Source organism: Nematolebias whitei, chromosome 19, assembly GCF_014905685.2.
Source record: "Nematolebias whitei isolate Nwh7 chromosome 19, NemWhi1, whole genome shotgun sequence".
Taxonomy (NCBI): Eukaryota; Metazoa; Chordata; class Actinopteri; order Cyprinodontiformes; family Rivulidae; genus Nematolebias; species Nematolebias whitei.
This window is the reverse complement of record NC_056516.1, coordinates 6,868,481-6,889,129: the sequence shown is the minus strand read 5'-3', so window position 1 is coordinate 6,889,129 and position 20,649 is coordinate 6,868,481. Positions and strand designations below refer to the sequence as shown.

Below are 20,649 nucleotides of genomic sequence, written 5' to 3'. Positions count from 1 at the left end.
TTTTGCTTTGTTTTGTTTTTTGCTTTTTTGAATGTCCAGAGGACCAGGTTTAACTTTTTTGCATGGAGAATATTGTTTTTCGAACAAGGCAGCTGACGGCTCCATATAAGGTAAGAGAAATGTGTGTATGTTTGCCCTGCGCTGTACTCCACTTCTTGCTTGTGGAGCGGAGCCCGGTCTGTTTACATTCACACTGCACTCGAACCGCGCTGGAGTTCGCTTTTACCGGACTGAGACCTAGGGTTTAGCCCGGGCCGGAGTTCGCCTTTTTGTTACGTGACAAAGTTCGATGGCACGTTCACACCTCCCCAAACAAACCGGACTTTCTAGGAAAACGAGCTAGAGTTCGATTAAAGCGGACTAAACAGAGCTGGTATGAATGCACCCTGAGAAGACTGAAGAAGCTCTGAGGGACTGTTTCAGCTCCACTGTGTGGGAAGAGCTCTGTGCTCCTCATGGTGAGGACATTGACAGCATCACGGACTGCATCACTGACTACATCAATTTCTGTGTGGACAACACTGTACCCATCAGGATGGTACAGTGTTCCTCTAACAACAAACCCCGGATTACCCCGGAAATAAAGGCTCTCTTGAAAGAGAAGAAGAGAGCCTTTAGATCAGGTAACAAGGAGGAAATGAGAGCTGTGCAAATAGAACTGAGAAGGAAGATTAGGGATGGAAAAAACATCTACAGGAAAAAGATGGAGGATCAGCTGAAGCAGAGCAACATCAGTGGGGTGTGGAGGAGCCTTAAAAACATATAGGGACACAAATCAAGCCCCCAGGCTGTAGGAGACAATGGGTGGGTGAATGACTTGAACCAGTTCTTTAACAGATTTGATCTGTCACCCACCCCCACCCCTACTCCAGCCATGTCCCCCCTGCTGTCAGCCCCATCACCTTTAATGACTGCCAACTTCTCTTCTCAGGAATTCACACCTCTCAGCTCTCAGCCATTAGCCACCCCCTTCATTCAAGAAGACTTCATCTCACAGCCCCTTCCCCCACCTCCATCTTGTCCTTCTCAACTCTTCAGGTGAGGAATGAGCTGTGAAAGATCAAGGTGCGTAAAGCTGCAGGTCCAGACGGAATCAGCTACAGGCTCCTGAGGTGCTGCTCAGATCAACTGCGTGGAATCATGGTATTTATGTTCAATCTGAGCCTGAAGCTGGGGAAAGTACCACAACTGTGGAAGACCTCCTGTGTGTTACCGGAACCAAAAATTAAACATCCAAAGGACCTCAGTAACTACAGGCCGGTGGCCCTGACCTCACATTTGATGAAGACACTCGAGAGGCTGGTCCTCAACCATTTGCGCCAACTGGTGAGGTCTTCGTTGGATCTGTTGCAGTTTGCCTACCGGCCTGGAATCGGGGTGGATGATGCCATCATCTACCTCAGGCACCAAGCTCTGACCCACCTAGAGAAACCTGGAAGCACCGTGAGGATCATGTTCTTTGATTTCTCCAGTGCTTTAAACACCATCCAGCCAGGACTTCTGCAGGACAAGCTGGAGTTGTCAGGAGTGGAACACCACATGTCCCATTGGATACTGGATTACCTCACTGGACGTCCACAGTATGTGAGGATACAGGGCTGCGTCTCTGACAGGCTGGTCTGCAGTATGGGGGTCCCACAGGGAACTGTGCTGGCACCATCATTCCTCTTCACCCTCTACACTGCAGACTTCTCCATCAACTCCCCACACTGCCATCTGCAAAAGTTTTCTGATGACTCTGCCATAGTCAGCCTCATCACAGGTGAGGACGACTCACAGTACAGACAGCGGACTCAAGACTTTGTGGACTGGTGCCAGCAGAACCACCTCCTGATCAATGCTGCTAAAACTAAGTAGCTGGTGGTGGATTTCCACAAGTGCAGACTCACCTCACTGACCCCAGTGAACATCCAGGGAGTGGACATCGAGATCATGGACTCTTATCAGTACATGGGTGTTCACCTGAACAATAAACTGGACTGGTCTCAAAACACTGATGCACGTTACAGGAAGGGTCAGAGCAGACTCTACCTGCTGAGGAGACTGAGGGCTTTTGGAGTGCAGGGGGTGCTCCTGAAGACCTTCTTTGACTTGGTAGTGGCATCAGCCATCTTCTATGGTGTTGTGTGTTGGAGCAGCAGTTTATCATCAGCTGAGAAGCAGCAGCTACGAATCGGATTCCAAAAAAGTTGGGACACTAAACAAATTGTGAATAAAAACTGAATGCAATGATGTAGAGATGGCAAATGTCAACATTTTATTTGTAATATAACATAGATGACAGATCAAAAGTTTAATCTGAGTAAATATAAAATTTTAAAGGAAAAATATGTTGATTCAAAATTTCAGTGTCAAAAAATCCCAAAAAAGTTGGGACAAGTAGCAATAAGTGGCTGGAAAAAGGAAATTGAGCCTATAACGAACAGCTGGAAGACCAATTAACACTAATTAGGTCAAGTGACAACATGATTGGGTATAAAAAGAGCTTCTCAGAGTGTCAGTGTCTCTCAGAAGCCAAGATGGTAAGAGGATCACCAATTCCACCATTGTTGCGCAGAAAGATAGTGCAACAATACCAGAATGGTGTTACCCAGCGTAAAATAGCAAAGACTTTTAAGTTATCATCATCAACTGTGCATAACATCTTCAAAAGATTCAGAGAATCTGGAACAATCGCTGTGCGTAAGGGTCAAGGCCGTAAAACTCTACTGGATGCTCGTGATCTCCGGGCCCTTAAACGTCACTGCACCTAAAACAGGAATGCCACTGTCAAGGAAATAACAGAATGGGCTCAGGAATACTTCCAGAACGCATTGTCAGTGAACACAATCCACCGTGCCATCCGCCATTGCCAGCTGAAACTCTACAGTGCAAAGAGGAAGCCATTTCTAAGCAAGCTCCACAAGCTCAGACGTTTGCACTGGGCCAGGGATAGGGCATTAAAAGAGTACTCGAGTAATCTACACATCGATTGCTAGGACCTCTATCGAGGTTAAAAATGTAATGTCGAATAACCGTAGTGACGTCATATTATGTGACCACCATATGACCATAGGGGGCGGTGTTGCACTGTTGCAGGTCACAGAATATGGTGTAACACCGGGTCCAATCCACTGCCCATCCACTGTTTTAAGTTTAGTTTCTGACGTGCTTAGTTTGTAGTTTAATAATAATAACTAATAGTTTAGTTTTTCCTGTGACTTATTTGCAGTATGATAAATGGTAGGAGCATAATATACGCTCCCAATGTTTTGTTGGTCTTTTTTTTGTAAATAATTACCTTTTATTGCGGTTTTATTTATTTATTTATTTTTGTATCTTGAGATCAATGACGTCATCAAATACTCGAGTTCTACTCTGGTTTTATTATGTTAATGTCGAGTTTAAAAATTATATACTTGTTCAACCCCTAGCCAGGGGTCATTTAAAATGGAGTGTGGCAAAATGGAAAACTGTTCTGTGGTTAGATGAGTCACGATTTGAAGTTCTTTATGGAACACTGGGACGCCATGTCATCCGGACCAGAGAGGACAAGGATAGCCCAAGTTGTTATCAACGCTCCGTTCAGAAGCCTGCATCACTGATGGTATGGGGTTACATGAGCGCTTGTGGCATGGGCAGCTTACAGGTCTGGAAAGGCACCATAAATGCAGAGAACTATGTTCAGGTTCTAGAACAACATAAGCTCCCATCTAGACGTCATCTCTTTCAGGGAAGACCCTGCATTTTTCAACACGATAATGCCAGACCACATTCTGCAGCAATCACAACATCATGGCTTCGTAGGAGAAGGATCTGGGTACTGAAATGGCCAGCCTGCAGTCCAGATCTTTCACCTATAGAGAACATTTGGTGCATCATAAAGAGGAAGGTGCGACAAAGAAGGCCCATGACGATTGAACAGTTATGCCCCTTTTGCACTGCCCCTAATAAGCCCCAATTCTGGGCAGCCCGCCACAGAAAGAACCCTTTTGCACCAGCACTTCAGCTAGTATTTTTAGCTGATTTGAGGCTGATTCAGGACCTCTTTTCGTCCCTGCTTCTCTGGTGGGACCGAGCGAGCTCAGTCAAGCTGAGTCCGGACCGAAACGTGAATGCAGGACTCAGATTGGTCAGGAAGAGGAGTCACTTGATATCAGAAACTTTTCACCGATCCGCCATTTGCAATTTCTCTGGATGCGGAGCAGCGGCTGGATCTATTTTTAAGATTTTAAAAACAATAACGACAACGCCGTGTTTAGTTCTGAAGTCCAGGTGTATTTTGTGTTTGGTGACCGAATATAAAATTTGAGTGAGCGGTGTCACCGCGGAGGATCATACGAGCTGCTGAGCCGTTGAAGCCCGTGAGGCCGAACCCCGAGCCCCGGCCTCGCCTGCTCACAAAGGCCAGATTCAAGCCCTGGCAGGCAGGAGGACTGGGATGGAGGGACAGGGGGTGGAAACTTTTTTTTTTTTACATTTTATGTATAAAATGTTTTGTTTTTTAATCAGTGAAGATTAAAAATAAATAAACAGTGCCGGCTTTATCGCGAAATCCTGTTTTCCCTTTGACTTTATTAAATAATCTGTTAAAGTTAATCCAACTGAAAAATTATAAAAAAGACAAAATTATTGAATCTCTCATATTTCCCTCAAACATGTTTAAAGAAGAGACACAGCCTTTGGTTGAACATTATTTTAACCCACAGACGTACAAATCACAAAACAAGCATTACACTTTAAATCAAAGTTTTATATCAAAGCTAAACTTTAATTCAAAGCTAAAAATAATCTGTATACAAGAAAAAATAATCTGTCTACAAGAAACGAAACCACAATGAGTGCAAATACATCAAATGATGAAGAAAAATATAGAATTTTAAATATAGATATCCTGATGCATGCTCAATAACCCAGGTAGAAAAATCTAAAAAAGTTAAGTCTGGTCCTATGGACATTCAAAAACAAACAAACAAAAACAAAAACGTAGAAATACGTCTTCTTTCATCTGAAAAACTTCTTCAGTCTGAGGTGCTGTATTCAGCTCAGTCTTATATAAACAGCTATGAGCTGAATACAGCACCTCAGACTGAAGAAGTCTTTCAGATGAAAGACAACACGTTTCTACTTTTTTGTTGTTTGTTTTGGTTTTTGAACGTCCAGAGGACCAGATTTAACTTTTTTAGGTTTTAATATAAATGTTTTTGTAGAATCTGGTTCATCAGATTAAATTCAGTTCAGTTTATTTATGCAGCGCCAAGTCACAACAGAAGTCGTGTCAAGGCACTGAACAGAAATATTCATATATAAAATGACTTAACAGACACATTCATATATAAAAATAATAATTTAATATTATTTATCTGAGGAGCAGACTGCTTTGAGTAACTCATAGCAGAACTCTCATTAGCAGGACTTGGATTCTGGACACGCCTCCAGAATCGGTCCTAAAGTGCAGGTGCAAATCCAGGCTGAGCTGAGCCAGGCTGAGTAGGGGTGTGCAGGGCTGAGCAGAGTTGGGGCTTATTAGGGGCAGTGCAAAAGGGGCATTAGAGGCCTGTATTGGACATGAATGGGAGAGCATTCCTATTTCTAAACTTGAGAAACTGGTCTCCTCTGTCCCCAGATGTCTGTTGAGGGTTGTAAGAAAAAGGGGGGATCCCACACAGTGGTAAAAATGGACTTGTCTAGGGGTGCACCGATTTCAATTTTCAGGCCGATCACCAATCACCGATTTTGTGAAAGTCTGAACTGCCGATTCCGATTTTGGCCGATACCGATTTTTTTTTATAAGCAAGTGTCAGGTGTTACAAGATCACAATGCACCTTCAATTTACCAATCTTATTTTATTGTAAAACATACCCTTGAAAAATACCCTAGAAACAATACAAACTTGTTGTTTTAACTTGTCATGAGGTAGTATTCTGAAATACAAATGAAGTTTACACAATTTTTGTTAAAACTATAAAATTAACCAAAAAAAAAAAGTTCAGTTCCTTCAACTCTTTCACTTGTTACATTTAAAAAAATAATAATTTTACAAGATAATGCAACAAGTGTAACATTTTCAAGTCAGTGGGTAATAAGAAATAACACTGGCACAGGTAAGTTAGTTCTCACAGACTTATTCCAGTCACTTTCATTAGTGGCAGGTTTTTCTTGATGAACAAAAGCATTTCTGCTTTGTCACCAGACAGGCGACTTCTTTTCTCATCTACTACATGTCCAGCCAAGCTAAACAGGCGCTCGCTTTCAACGCTTGTGCATGGGGCAGAGAGATAGGTTCGGGCAAGTAGAGCAAGATGAGGGAAACGATTTTCATTGATCTTCCAGTAGACCAATGGGTCCTGGCTCCTTTCGACAGGAACCTCAGATAGGTAGTTCTGTACCTGCATAGCTGAAGGGCTGGCCAGCTGTTGCTCCTGTTCAATGTTCTCCTTCAAGATTTCGTCGTGAGCTGCAAACAGTAGACTACGCCTTTTGGCTGCAGGTTCATCTATATCAGGAGGTCCCACTTCAGAGGATGTTCCTGCAGCAGGTGTGCATCTGGTCTCCCCCTCTGCAAGTTTGGTCAAAAGGAGCAGTTTCACGTCATCTTTCACCTCTACTGAGAAGTAGCGATTCTTGTACCTTGTTTTGCATAAACAAAGAAAGATGGGTCAATCATTGTGTTTTGTATACATTAACAGTTTTTATGACTTGCATGTAAATAAAGAAATGCATTTCAATCAAGAAATTTTTATTTTTAATTTAATTTAAATGTTTGTTGAAATATAGTAGTAGGCTAAAATTAATTATGGCTAAAATAGAATGTTAAAAGTTACTTGCCTTGGATCCAGAACAGTGGCCAAGCTGTACAGGGGCTCATGCTCAATGTTGCTGAATCTTCTCACAACAGCCTCCAGCAACGTAGCTTTGGCTGTACCCACGCCACGGTCTGTGCTCGCTTGCCTCTCCAAAATCCGCTTGAGTGCAGTGATGGCTGGGATGACATCTGCTGCTGTAGCTGTTGATGAGCTAATCTCCTTTGTGAGTTCCTCAAAAGGTGCAAGAATGGTGAGCACATTGTCCAATAGCTCCCACTGGTGTGCTGTGAGTGTGGCTGGTAACTCATGCTCAGCAGCATACACGCCAATAGCACGTCTCTGCTCCAACAGCGACTGCAGCATGTAGACTGTGCTGTTCCACCTCGTTGAAACGTCTTGCTGTAATCGTTTCCTGGGTTGACCTAACTGGGTGAATAGGCAAGTGATGAATGCTTAAAATGTCCAACAATTCTCCTTCCTGTTGCCACCATGTCTGTGATGCTGCGTTGCGCCAGCTGTCCCTCATTTACAACCAGTTGCAGTGTGTGTGCCAGGCAGGGTAAACTTTTCAGGTTGATATCATCCAGCGCTTTGGCCATATTACGAGCATTATCCCGTAAAACAACGTGAACTCTTCCATTATCGATTTCCCAGTGATTCAGCATCGCCTTAAACTCTGCTGATAAATTGGCCGCAGTGTGAGACCCCGCCATTTCTTTACAGTTTAAGAGTACTTGATGACGTTCGAACTGTTCGTCAATCCACTGTGCAATAAAACTTAACATGGACATTAAACTTACATCAGAAGTCCAGATGTCTGTTGTAAAGCTGAGTGTATTTGTATTAGCTTTTAGCAGGCTGCGGGTGTCTCTCGAAACTTGGCTGAACAACTCCGGTAATGCAACATCAGAAAAATATTTCCGACTCGGCATATTATATCGTGGGCACACGTGCTGCATCAAGCTTCTAAAACCTTTGTCCTCAACGACTGAAAATGGCTGGTCGTCTAATGCCATGAACTCCATCACTTTCCTCGTGGTAGCTTTGCTCTTTTCGTTGCTCATAAAAGCTAACAGCGACCCACCGACTGCCTCTTCATTAGCGCTAGCTTTAGCATTAGCCTTAGCTTGGTTGCTCTCTTCAAACAATGCATACTTGGCGGCGTGGTGATTTTTTAAATGGCGAACGAGGTTTGTTGTATTTAAGGTTTTGGTGGTGGCTCCACCACGACTTACTTCGGCTTTACACGAATTGCAAATTGCGATCTTTGGCTCATTTTCTTTTACAGCGTAGAACTTCCAAACCGACGACATGGCTGCTCCGAGTGACCTGTGTGTGAGCTCTCACAGTGGAGCAAAAGGGGACAGCAGATGATTTTCAGACCTTTCCGGAGGCAGATACGATCGGTGGATAAAATCGGCTTCTCATTTAAAGATCGGCCGATCGCCGATCTCCCCAAATTAAGGAAATCGGGGCCGATTTATCGGTGCACCCCTAGACTTGTCCCAACTTTTTGGGATTTGTTGACGCCATGAAATTTAGAAACAACATATTTTTCCCTTAAAATGATACATTCTCTCAGTTTAAACTTTTGATCTGTGATTTGTGTTCTATTCTGAATAAAATATTAGATGTTGGCACCTCCATATCATTGCATTCAGTTTTTATTCACAATTTGTTTAGTGTCCCAACTTTTTTGGAATCCAGTTTGTAGATAAATGGTAAATGACTGTACTTATATAGCGCCTTTCTATCTTATTTCAAGATGCTCAAAGCTCTTTACAACAATCTGAGTCCTCATTTACCCATTCATACAGCACTTTACTAGATCTCTACAAAGCTAATTGAACAAATCATTCTAAAGAGACTATAATCAGAGCTTTATCACATTCATACACTGATGGGACATCAGGGGCAATGAGGGGTTCAGTGTCTTGCCCAGGGACACTTCAGCACGTGACTGCTGGTGGATTCAAACCCCCAACTCTCGCATTGGAGGACGACTGCTCTAACCACTCAGCCACAGCCGCCCCGTGAGGATAAGATAAGATCATCAAGAAGGCCAGCTCGGTGCTTGGATGCCCCCTCGACCCAGTGCAGGTGGTGGGAGACAGAAGGACTCTAGCTAAAATAACATCATTGCTGGACAACGTCTCCCACCCCATGAAGCAGGTGCTGAACTGGAGAGCTTGTTCAGTGACAGATTACTTAATCCTAAATGCACAAAGGAGCGTTACCGCAGGTCCTTCCTCCCAGCAGCTGTTAAGCCTCCAGTATACTCCTGCGTACGTCCGTATGCGTGTACTGTACGCAGAGGGTTCAGTCTTCATACTTGAGCATACACCCTGAGCGGCTGCAGTCAGCTCAACAGACAAGGGGCGTTTACCTTGGGGACAAATTGAGGTTGCCGATTGGTCATTTGCAGACGCGCCTACTGGATTGATTGACAGGTCAAAAAAAAACAAAAAACGAGAGCTGGCAGTCTCAGCCGCAGCGGTGTTCTGTTTTAATATGTTGTTAACAGGCTTAGACTGTTGGAGGACAAACTAACTAGGGCTGCAACAACGAATCGATAAAATCGATAAAAATCGATGATTAAAAGCGTTGGCAACGAATTTCGTTATCGATTCGTTGTGTCACGCGATTATGCATCTTTCACGGCGCTGCAGAGCGGTTTCGTTTTGTTCACGGACAGTTCATTGTCAATGCTGACTGACTGAATAAAGTTTGAAAAAAAAAATGCAGCGCGAGTTGAACAGAGCGAGGGGGGAGCAAAGCAGTGGCGTTGTTTTTAAAGGAAATTGAAGTAAATTTTACAAATGACCGATGCAGCGAAAACTGTTCGACCCAAGTCCTCCAAAGTGTGGGAGAACTTAAAGATAAAAAATGAGAAACATGCCGCTTTGAAAATCGCCGACACGACACGGGAGAAGCACGCTGATAAACGTAAACATGTCGGAGTCACAAGGAGGAGGAAGGAGCTGCAGCTGATACAACTCGTGTTGCAGGTGAGTCTCTACAATTTAACACATTGTTCTGTTTCAAGAGAGAAAACGTAACGTCAGTCTGTCTGGTAGATGAAGCTGCTGTTTTTTTGTTTATCTGATTAATGGCGGTGATAGAGAACTTGTGTTACTTTTATTTAATTTAATTGGAACAAGCAGTGTTTAAATGTGATTTATAAATAAATCCAACACAAAGATAATAATTTAATGATTAAGCTTCAACTTTTAATTTGTTGGCAAAGTCTGAAGACACTGCAGGTATGGCAGGATGAATTGCATTTAAACAGGAATTAAAGTCATTTATTACATCTACTCAAATGTGTGTAATTAAGTATTTTATATGTGTGTGTGTGTGTGTGTGTGTGTGTGTGTTTAATTGCTCTTTTAGCTACTTTTACCTGAACGTAACACTGTAAGTGAAACAAGGCATTTCTTGAGTTGCTGTAAATTATGCTATAATACATATTTACTCTCTCATTCCAGAAAACAACAACAAACAACAACAGCCTTCATGATGGACAGACATCATGGAAACCACAGCAGCAGCTGTCTTCACTGAAACATCCTGAACATGATCGTCACTGACATGAGGCCTCTGTCGATGGTTGAAGACGAAAGCTTCACTACAATAATCCACACTTTTAATCCAGGTTACAATAATCCACATTTTTAATCAAGGTTACACTCTTCCCTCAATGACACATTTTACAAAGTAGCTACATATTGTACAGGTATAAAGACACATTTGTATATATTTTTGTGTACATTTATTTTTTTAAGCTATTTGACTAACTTTTATTTTCTATTATTCAATATTTTACTAACAGAATAGTAAAATAGCAACCTGTTTTTTGTGTGAATTGCTATGTCAGTCAAATGTTCAATTTTGGAATAAAGGGGTGGAAATTAAAACGTTGTGGGTTTTTTTGCCGATTCATCGATTAATCGAAAAAAATAATCAACCGATGAATCGATTATTGAAATAATCGTTAGTTGCAGCCCTAAAACTAACCACACTTTTCACTCTGCTACCGTCTTTAATTACTCTGCTCAACATGTTTTGTATTTGTAATTATTTTTTTCTATCCTTAACATTTGTTTTTTTGCCTTTCAGGTACACCTGGACCTATATCTGGACCTACCATTCTGTGTTCGTCTGTCTCTCCTTCCTGTCCTCTCAAACCAGCTGGTCAAAGCAGATGGCCGCTTGTCCTGAGCCTGGTTCTGCTGGAGGTTTCTTCCTGTTAAAAGGGAGTTTTTCCTTTCCACTGTTGCCACTGTGCTTGCTCAGGATGGGAGACTGCGATGAAGTGAAGATTTAACTTGTCTGCTTTTTCCTTAGATAGAGAACCTTACTAATTGGCTTTTCTATGTATGTGAATGTTCCTGTAAAGTGCCCCGAGACAACTTTGTTGTGATTTTGTGCTATATAAATAAACTGAATTGAACTGAATCAATAAAAAGATCTAAAAAATAAAAAATAACAGAGAGCGCTGGTCCTGCAGCCCACACATCAGACCAGCCCACCAGGAAATCTCCAGACCCTCCCGCAACCATGCCAGACCTGAGTTTAATTAGCTCATGACAAATTCTTTCATTTCTCACCATTTCAGTCATGGCATCAATGGAGGAGGAAAAGATCACTTGCATTTTGGCAAAAAAAAGAAAAAAAAAAAGAAAAGAAAAGGATGGGATGAAGAAGGGAAATTTAATACATTTGTGTCGCATACAAAACAGTCCGTCGCCGAGCAGTTTATTGTGCGACACCGCGTACGTGGTCATAAAAATTTAGCTTTGCACGACATGCCCTGCGGGGGTACGCTCGTACCTCTGCGTACGTACGTGTATCTCTGAGTATGGATGTACGCAGGAGTATACTGGGGACTTTAGACTCTACACCCATCACTGCTTCCAACAAACTCAATAAGGATTAAATACATGCTGACCTCTGCTAAAACACACACACTGCCTATAATATTGTACTGTCAATAGTCTGTCCTTATCAATGTTCCAACACATATTAAACATTATTATTGACATTATTTATCTTATTTCTTTATATATCGTTTTAATATTAAGGAACTTTTGTGTGAATCTTTTTATCTTTTTATTTGTTGCTGCTGTTACACTTGAATTTCCCATCCGTGGGACAATAAAGGCGGTTTCTCTTCTCTTCTCTTCTCTTCTCTTCTCTTCTCTTCTCTTCTCTTCTCTTCTCTTCTCTTCTTTTTGGATCATGGGGATCAATGGTGCCCATGTCCAGCAGTCACTGTGTGAGAGGCGGGGGACACCCTGGCTGGGCAGGTCTCCAGTCCATCACAGGGACACATAGAGATAAACAAGACATGCAACCATTCACTCTCTCTCTCTCACCTAGGGACAATTTAGTTACCAATCAGCCTAACATGCATGTTTTTGTCTGTGGGAGAAAACCCACGCAGCACAAAGAGAACATGCAAACTCCACCCACCCAAAAAGGTCAACAGTCAAAATCTGATCCAGCAATTTTCTCGTTGAGAGGCAACAGCTCTACCAACTGAGCCACCGTGTCCACTCCTCATTTTTACAGATGATAAACATCCGTCCTGGTCACGTTCAAAATGATGGACATATGTTGCAGTGACGGAAATCTTTAATCAATGCATCAATAATTAATACAAATAAAATTTTAGTTACAAAGGTCCTGAGAGGTCGGGGCATGGCTTGGGGAGAGGGAGAGATGATGTACTGACTTTGGTGTCTCCTCCAGCCATGTGCTTTAATTTAAGACATGCCATGATCTTTATGGGATGGCGAGCAGTTCCACTGACATCATAACCGCCTCGGCCCACTTTGTACCAACCATCCTGGATTTACTGTGCTGTAGAACACGTTAGAAAAAAAGACAGGCAAAGATGGACCCGTCTTTTGAATAATTTGTATTTTTATCAGTGTGGTTTGTTAATTATACCATGACCGTTATTCTGAGAGGAAATCAAATGTTGCTCGAATTCTGAACATGTTCTAAAAGTTTGTGCAAGGTTCTGAGTCTTTCAGACAGAAACTGAGAACTTCTGCAAACGTTTTGAGATATTTTGTTGAAGTCCCTCAGTGTTACTGTTCATAGAGTAGTCTGCAAGAGTCCAGTGGGAACCTCTGACTTTTAGCCTTCCCACTGTGTAAAGAAAAAAGATACTGTACTACCCAACCACAAATATTCTAGAAAATCTAAAAATACCTACATTTTAATAGACTCGACTCAAACCAGCATCAAAACTTCAGTATTTCCTTTAGAGAAAATAAAAAATCCCTCACCTGTTTAAAACTGTGTCTGTACTCTTTGCAGGCTGTTTCCACGGTGAACTTCAGACTGAAGATGTTGCAGAGTTTGGCACCATACCCATTCCTTCCACCTGGACACAAATCACAAATTATTACCAGTAATATCAGAACATTTCACATCTTTATACAAACTGACAAATAATGGAGTATCTATAAGTTAGTTTTGTATTTTTTCAGGGATTCCACTAAACTTTGACAGAGTCCCAATCTACCAACTGACAGACTATGGAAAAGGGGCATTATATAGTTCCTTTATATCTAATTAAGATACTCAAAGCGCTTTACAACAATCTGTGTCCTCATTTACCTCCACACACATTCATAAATTCAAAAAGCATTCAACACAAAAACAAATGGACTTTATTTGTAACAGAAGACGTTTCGCTCCTCATCCGAGGAGCTTTCTCAATTCAAACTGCAGTGAGTGAGGGATTCAGGTTATAAGGCTGAGTGAGATAAGACACACACACATATGTAGATTGGCAATTCACACCTAAACAACTTAACAGTAGGGGTGTCTTAAGGTGCATTCACACTAGCCCTGTTTAGTCCGCTTTAATCGAACTCTAGCTCGTTTTCCTTGAAAGTCTGGTTCGTTTAGGGAGGTGTGAACGCGCCATCGAACTCTGTCACGGAACAAAAAGGCAAACTCTGGCCCGGGCTAAAACCTAGGTCTCGGTCCGGTAGAAGCGAACTCCAGCGCAGTTCGAGTATAGTGTGAATGTAAACAGACCGGGCCCCGCTCCACAGGACAAAAAAAACACACATTTCTCTGACCTTATATGGAGCCGTCAGCTGACTTGTGTGAAAAACAATATTCTCCATGGTCTTCTGTCTCATCTTCTGCTCATGCTAAGTCCATTTTTGAAAAATGACAAAATATAACTCCTAAAACTGCTAAAACTTGATGCCACTTCGTTTTTATTTTTATTTACAGAAGAAGAAGACGTGTCTTCAGAGGTTTTTGTGTCGTTTCTTTCAGTAGTTATTGGTGCAGCGCCCCCTCAGGCGAGCGGGGGAATAGGTTGGTTCAACAGGTTGACTTGATTGCACAGTGCAGTGTGAATGCAAACTCACCAGCTCAAATGTAAACAAAAGCTCATGAATAATGGTCCCGAACCGAGTCTACCGGACTATCTAGCGTGAAAACGACCTTAGGGTGCATTCACACTAGCCCTGTTTAGTCCGCTTTAATCAAACTCTAGCTTGTTTTCCTAGAAAGTCCGGTTCGTTTAGGGAGGTGTGAACGCACCATCGAACTCTGTCACGGAACAAAAAGGCGAACTCTGGCCCGGGCTAAAACCTAGGTCTCGGTCCGGTAGAAGCGAACTCCAGCGCGGTTCGAGTACAGTGTGAATGCAAACAGACCGGGCCTGCTCCGCAGGGTAAACAAACACGCATTGCTCTTACCTTATATGGAGCCGTCAGCTGCCTTGTGTGAAAAACAATATTCTCCATGGTCTTCTGTCTCATCTTCTGTTCATGCTAAGTCCATTTTTGAAAAATGACAAAATATAACTCCTAAAACTGCTAAAACTTGATGCCACATCGTTTTTATTTTTATTTACAGAAGAAGAAGAAGACGTGTCTTCAGAGGTTTTTGTGTTGTTTCTTTCAGTAGTTCTTGGTGCAGCACACCCACAGGCGAGTGGGGGAATAGGTTGGTTCAACAGGTTGACTCGACTTCACAGTGCAGTGTGAATGCAAACGCACCAGCTCAAATGTAAACAAAAGTTCATGAATATTGGTCCCGAACCGAGTCTACCGGACTATCTGGTTTGAAAACGACCTTAAAGTCTTTGTTGCTCTAATTCACAGACGAGGCCCCTCTGTTCCTATCAGGTGTGAAAATTGGCTGGGAATCAGTCTTAAAGTTGCATTATATGTTTTTGAAAGTGGAAATCTGAGGCCTCCTCCTCTATTAAGAGATGGCATTTCTCTTTTTACATAAATTGCTTCCTTCACCCCCCTCTCAAACCATCTTTGTTCTTGGTCCAAAATGTGCACATTTTGGACCGAGAACAAAGATGGTTTGAGAGTGGGGTGAAGGAAGAAATTTATGTAAAAAGAGAAAAGCCGTCTCTTAACAGAGGAGGAGGCCTCAGATTTCCTTTTTCAAAAACATATAATGCAACTTTAAGACTGACTCCCAGCCAGTTTTCACACCTGATGGAAACAGAGGGGCCTCGTCTGTGAATTAGAATAACAAAAACTTTTAAGAAACCCTTACTGTTAAGGTGTTTAGGTGTGAATTGCCAATCTACATGTGTGTGTATGTCTTATCTCACTCAGCCTTATAACCTGAATCCCTCACTCACTGCAGTTTGAATTGAGAAAGCTCCTCGGATGAGGAGCGAAACGTCTTCTGTTACAAATAAAGTCCAGTTGTTTTTGTATTGAATGCTTTTTGAATTTATCATGTCCTTGATGACTGAGAATCTTCACCAGCACACATTCATACAGTACTTTACTGGGTCTTGTAGAAATGGGAAATTACTTTTTTACTTATGGTGGGTTTACAGTCAATTAAATTAATCAGTTTATGGTGTTTACTCCCTTTCATTATAAATGTGTTGTCACATAGAAACAAGGTGGGTGTGGTAGTATGACATAATTTGTTTTGGACAACTAGTAATGTGGGGTAACTTGTTTTGAACAAAGACGGGTGTGGGGTTTCACATTCTAGGGGCAGTTAGAAACTCTCCCAAAAGAAACAGATGGTAAAACTAGTTTATCACTCTGAAGAAGAAGGGTCATAGGAGGAGCTCGATGTCATGGCAACAGTATGAGTGAGCAGATGATTATCCAATCAAAAGAAGAACCTCCCCCAAAGGGGGACAGGCTTAGGAAAGGTTTATAACATTGTGTAATGAGGAAATAAAGTCAGACACTCCTGGGCGGCCATCCTTAATGACCTCAAGGTGATGTACTCTGTCTGTCTCCTGAAATGCATTTCAGTCTGTGTTCTGTTTTGTCTTGTGCTTTAACTTTGTTTAAAATAAACCCTCTAAAACTAAGGTGAAGTCTCCGGAGCAGTACCTGTCCAATCAAACGAACACGCAAAGGGAAACTGGTCTCCTTCAATAGTTGGTGACCCCGACGTGATCAGATTTCAGGTACATGATTTGGACACTGGGCGGTTCGACTTGGACAACGAGAGGAACGAGGTGCCTCATCTTATCAGGTAAGCAGAACCTGTTTGGTCTCTGTCCCGAACTCTGCAAAATTTGGCCTCTAAAACTGAATGGAAAACTTCTCGATGCCTGAGGCGAACTGTCTGCTGAAATTGATAAAGGAGACAGTAAAAAATGTCTAGACGCTAAGGATAAAATAAACAAATAAAAAGGTACGAAACAGGGTTAGAGTCCCCAGAAAAGGGGTTAGAGACCCAAAGAAACGGGGTTGAAGTCCCCAGAAAATCCCGAGGTAGTGTTCCACCCGCTCTCCGACAGGAGACGGGACAGGCAGAAGGGCGGTTCTGCCAGCTGTGTCAATCAAACACAAGAGAATTGGGGACACTCTTAAGTTTGAGAATTGATTACGAGGTCTGGGACCTTATAAATCAACTTTGATTTTGGAAAATAGGATAAAAAAAAAAAAGAGAGGGTAAAAAAAATAAATAAATAAAATAAAATAAAAAAAGAAGGTGGCAGCCCCTCCCTGGGCTGCCACCTTACCGTGGTGGAGGGGTTTGAGTGTCCCAATGATCCTAGGAGCTATGCTGTCAGGGGCTTTACGCCCCTAGTAGGGTCACCCATGGCAGACAGGTCCTAGGTGAGAGACCAGACAAAGTGCAGCCCAAAGACCCCGATGAGGAGAAAAATAAATGGACTTAATGTTCACTTACCCGGACGCGAATCACCGGGGCCCCACTCTGGAGCCAGGCCTGGAGGTGGGGCACACGGGCAAGCACCTGGTGGCTGGGCTTTTACCCATGGAGCTCGGCCGGGCACAGCCCGAAGAGGAGATGTGGGTCCCCCCTTCCCATGGGCTCACCACTTGTGGGAGGGGCCAAAGGGGTCGGGTGCAATGTGGGATGGGTGGTGGCCGAGGGCGGGGACCCTGGCGCTCTGATCCTCGGCTACATTGGGGAAGGAGCCTGAGCTGGTGTGTGAGGCTGAGAGGTTCCGGCTAGAAATAGTCGGACTCACCTCTACGCATGGCTCTGGCTCTGGAACCAGTTTCCTTGAGAGGGGCTGGACACTCTTCCACTCTGGAGTTGCCCCTGGTGAGAGGCACCGAGCAGGAGTGGGCATACTTATTGCCCCCCAACTTGGTGCCTGTGTGTTGGGGTTCAGCCCGGTGAATGAAAGGGTGGCCTCCCTCCGCCTACATGTGGGGGGACGGGTTCTGACTGTCATTTGTGCTTATGCACCAAACGGCAGTTCAGATTATCAGAGTCAGAGTCAAAGATTCTTTATTGTCATTCGCACCTCATGTGGTACATGTGGTGGAGCGAAATTATGTACACAGGGTCCCAGTTACATCCAACAATAAAATGTATAAGAAAAACAGTAATAACATCTAAGATATGAACTAAGAAAAAATAAACTAAATATACACTAAGCACTCATAACATAAAAACAATGAACATCAGCACAAACATGAATATCCACCCTTTTTGGAGTCCTTGGAGGGGGTACTGGAAAGTGCATCTCCTGGGGACTCCCTTGTTCTGCTGGGGGACTTCAATGCTCATGTGGGCAATGATAGTGAGACCTGGAGGGGTGTGGTTGGGAGGAACAGCCCCCCTGATCTGAATCCAAGTGGTGTTCTGTTGTTGGACTTCTGTGCTCGTCACGGATTGTCAATAACGAACACCTTGTTCAAGCATAAGGGTGTCCATAATGTGCTCTTGGCACCAGGACACCCTAGGCCGCAGTTCCATGATCGACTTTGTCATCGTCTCATCTGATCTACGGCCACATGTCTTGGACACTCGGGTGAAGAGAGGGGCGGAGCTGTCCACCGATCACTACCTGGTGGTGAGTTGGCTCCGATGGTGGGGGAGGATGCCGGTCAGACCTGGCAGACCCAAACGTATTGTGAGGGTTTGCTAGGAACGTCTGGCAGAGTCTCCTGTGAGACGGAGTTTTAACTCCCACCTCCGGGAGAACTTGGAACATGTTCCGAGGGAGGTGGGGGACATTGAGTCTGAGTGGACCATGTTTCATGCCTCTATTGTCGAGGCAGCTTACCAGAGCTGCGGCCGCAAGGTTGTCGGTGCCTGTCCCGGCGGCAAGCCTTGAACCTAATGGTGGACACCGTCGGTGAGGGATGCTGTCAGGCTGAAGAAGGAGTCCTATCAGGACTTTTTGGCCTGTAGGACCCTAGAAGCAGCTGATGGGTACCGGCAGTCCAAGCGACATGCGGCTCGGGCGGTCGCTGAGGCAAAAACTCGGGCATGGGAGGAGTTCGGATAGGCCATGGAGAATGACTTCCGCACGGCTTCGAGGCGATTCTGGTCCACCATCCGGCGTCTCAGGGGGGGAAAGTGATACGCCACCAACACCGTTTATAGTGGGAGTGGTGTGCTGCTGACCTCAACTCGGGATGTTGTGGGTCGGTGGGCGGAATACTTTGAAGATCTCGTCAATCCCACCGGCACGTCTTCCACTGAGGAAGCGGAGCCTGGGGACTCTGGGTCGGGCCCTCCAATCTCTGGTGCTGAGGTCACCGAGGTGGTTAAAAAGCTCATCGGTGGCAGGGCCCCAGGGGTGGATGAGATTCGCCCAGAGTTCCTTAAGGCTCTGGATGCTGTAGGGTTATGTTGGCTTACGCGACTCTGCAGTATTGCGTGGACATCGGGGGAAGTTCCCCTGGTTTGGCAGACTGGGGTGGTGGTCCCCCTATTCAAAAAGGGGGACCATAGAGTGTGTTCCAACTACAGGGGAATCGCGCTCTTATGCCTCCCTGGTAAGGTCTATTCGGGGGTTCTGGAGAGGAGGGTCTGTCAGATAGTCGAACCTCGGATTCAGGAGGAGCAGTGCGGTTTTTGTCCTGCCCGTGGAACACTGGACCAGCTCTACACTCTCAGCAGGGTCCTGGAGGGTGCGTGGGAGTTTTCCCAACCGGTCTACATGTGCTTTGTGGACTTGGAGAAGGTGTTCGACCGTGTCCCTCGGGGAACCCTGTGGGGGGTACCCTGGGAGTATGGGGTACCGGGCCGTTTGATACGGGCTGTTAAGTCCCTGTATGACCAGTGTCAGAGTCTGGTCCACATCACCGGCAGTAAGTCGGGCTTGTTCCCAGAGAGAGTTGGACTCAGCTAAGGTTGCCCTTTGTCACGATTCTGTTCATAACTTTTATGGACAGAATTTCTAGGCGCAGCCAAGGTGTTGAGGGGATCCGTTTTGGTGGCCTTAGGATTGTGTCTCTGCTTTTTGCAGATGATGTGGTCTTATTGGCTTCATCAGATCGTGATCTACAGCTTTCGCTGGAGCGGTTCGCAGCCGAATGCGACATGGCCAGGATGAAGATCAGTTCCTCCAAATCCGAGGCCATGGTCTTGAGCCAGAAAAGGGTAGAGTGCCCTCTCTGGGTCAGGGAGGAGGTCCTACCCCAAGTGGAGGAGTTCAAGTATCTTGGGGTCTTGTTCACGAATGAGGGAAAAATGGAGCGTGAGATCGATAGGCCGATAGGTGCAGCGTCTGCAGTGAAGCAGGCACTGTACAGGTCTATCGTGATGAAGAGAGAGCTGAGTCAAAAGGCGAAGCTCTCAATTTACCGATCGATCTACGTTCCTACCCTCATCTATGGTCACGAGCTTTGGGTTGTGACCGAAAGAATGAGATCTCGGATAGAAACGGCCGAAATTAGTTTTCTCTGCAGGGTGTCTGGGCTCTCCCTTAGAGATAGGGTGAGAAGCTCGATCATCCGGGAGGGACTCAGAGTAGAGCCGCTGCTTCTCCACGTCGAGGTGGCTTGGGCATCTGTTTAGGATGCCTCCTGGACACCTCCCTGGTGAGGTGTTCCGGACACGTCCCACTGGAAGGAGGCCCAGAGGAAGACCCAGGACACGCTGGAGGGACTATGTTTCTCGGCTGGCCTGGGAACGTCTCGGGATTCCCCCGGAAGAGCTGGCCCAAGTGGCTGGGGAGAGGGAAGTCTGGGCCTCCCTACTTAGGCTGCTACCCCCGCGACCCGACCCCGGATAAGCGGAAGAAAATGGATGGATGGATGGATGGATAAAAAAATAAGTCTTTTTAGTGTCATAAAGGGGTGAACTTGGACTCCTGTGTGTGTGTAGGAAAGAATAAGTTGGCCAACAGAAACTTTGGTGAGAAGTCTTCGAGCTCGTTGTTTGACGAAAATCTAGGCTAAGTCAGGCCAGAAAAGACCTGCAGCTTTGACCACGAGACGCATTACGAAGCGGACTTCAAACAGCACTCGAAACGCCCACAGAGTGAAGGAAAAACACGAAATAAAACTGGACAGGGAACTGTGTGAACGCCCAAGCATGGAGGGCGGGTACAAGGGAGAAATGAATGAGTGTGAATGGATCCAAAAAAGTTCAATCTGGTCCTCTGGACATTCA

General features: G+C 44.5%; 1 protein-coding gene across 1 annotated transcript in view; it reads right to left on the bottom strand.

Moving 5' to 3' along the window:
- The window catches only part of top2b (DNA topoisomerase II beta), a 198,753-nt gene that overhangs the window by 125,160 nt on the left and 52,944 nt on the right, over positions 1 to 20,649 (bottom strand). Inside the window, exon 6 of the mRNA XM_037693118.1 lies at positions 13,086 to 13,183. Within this exon, the coding sequence (XP_037549046.1) occupies positions 13,086 to 13,183 (98 nt within the window). The remainder of the gene's footprint in view (positions 1 to 13,085; positions 13,184 to 20,649) is intronic.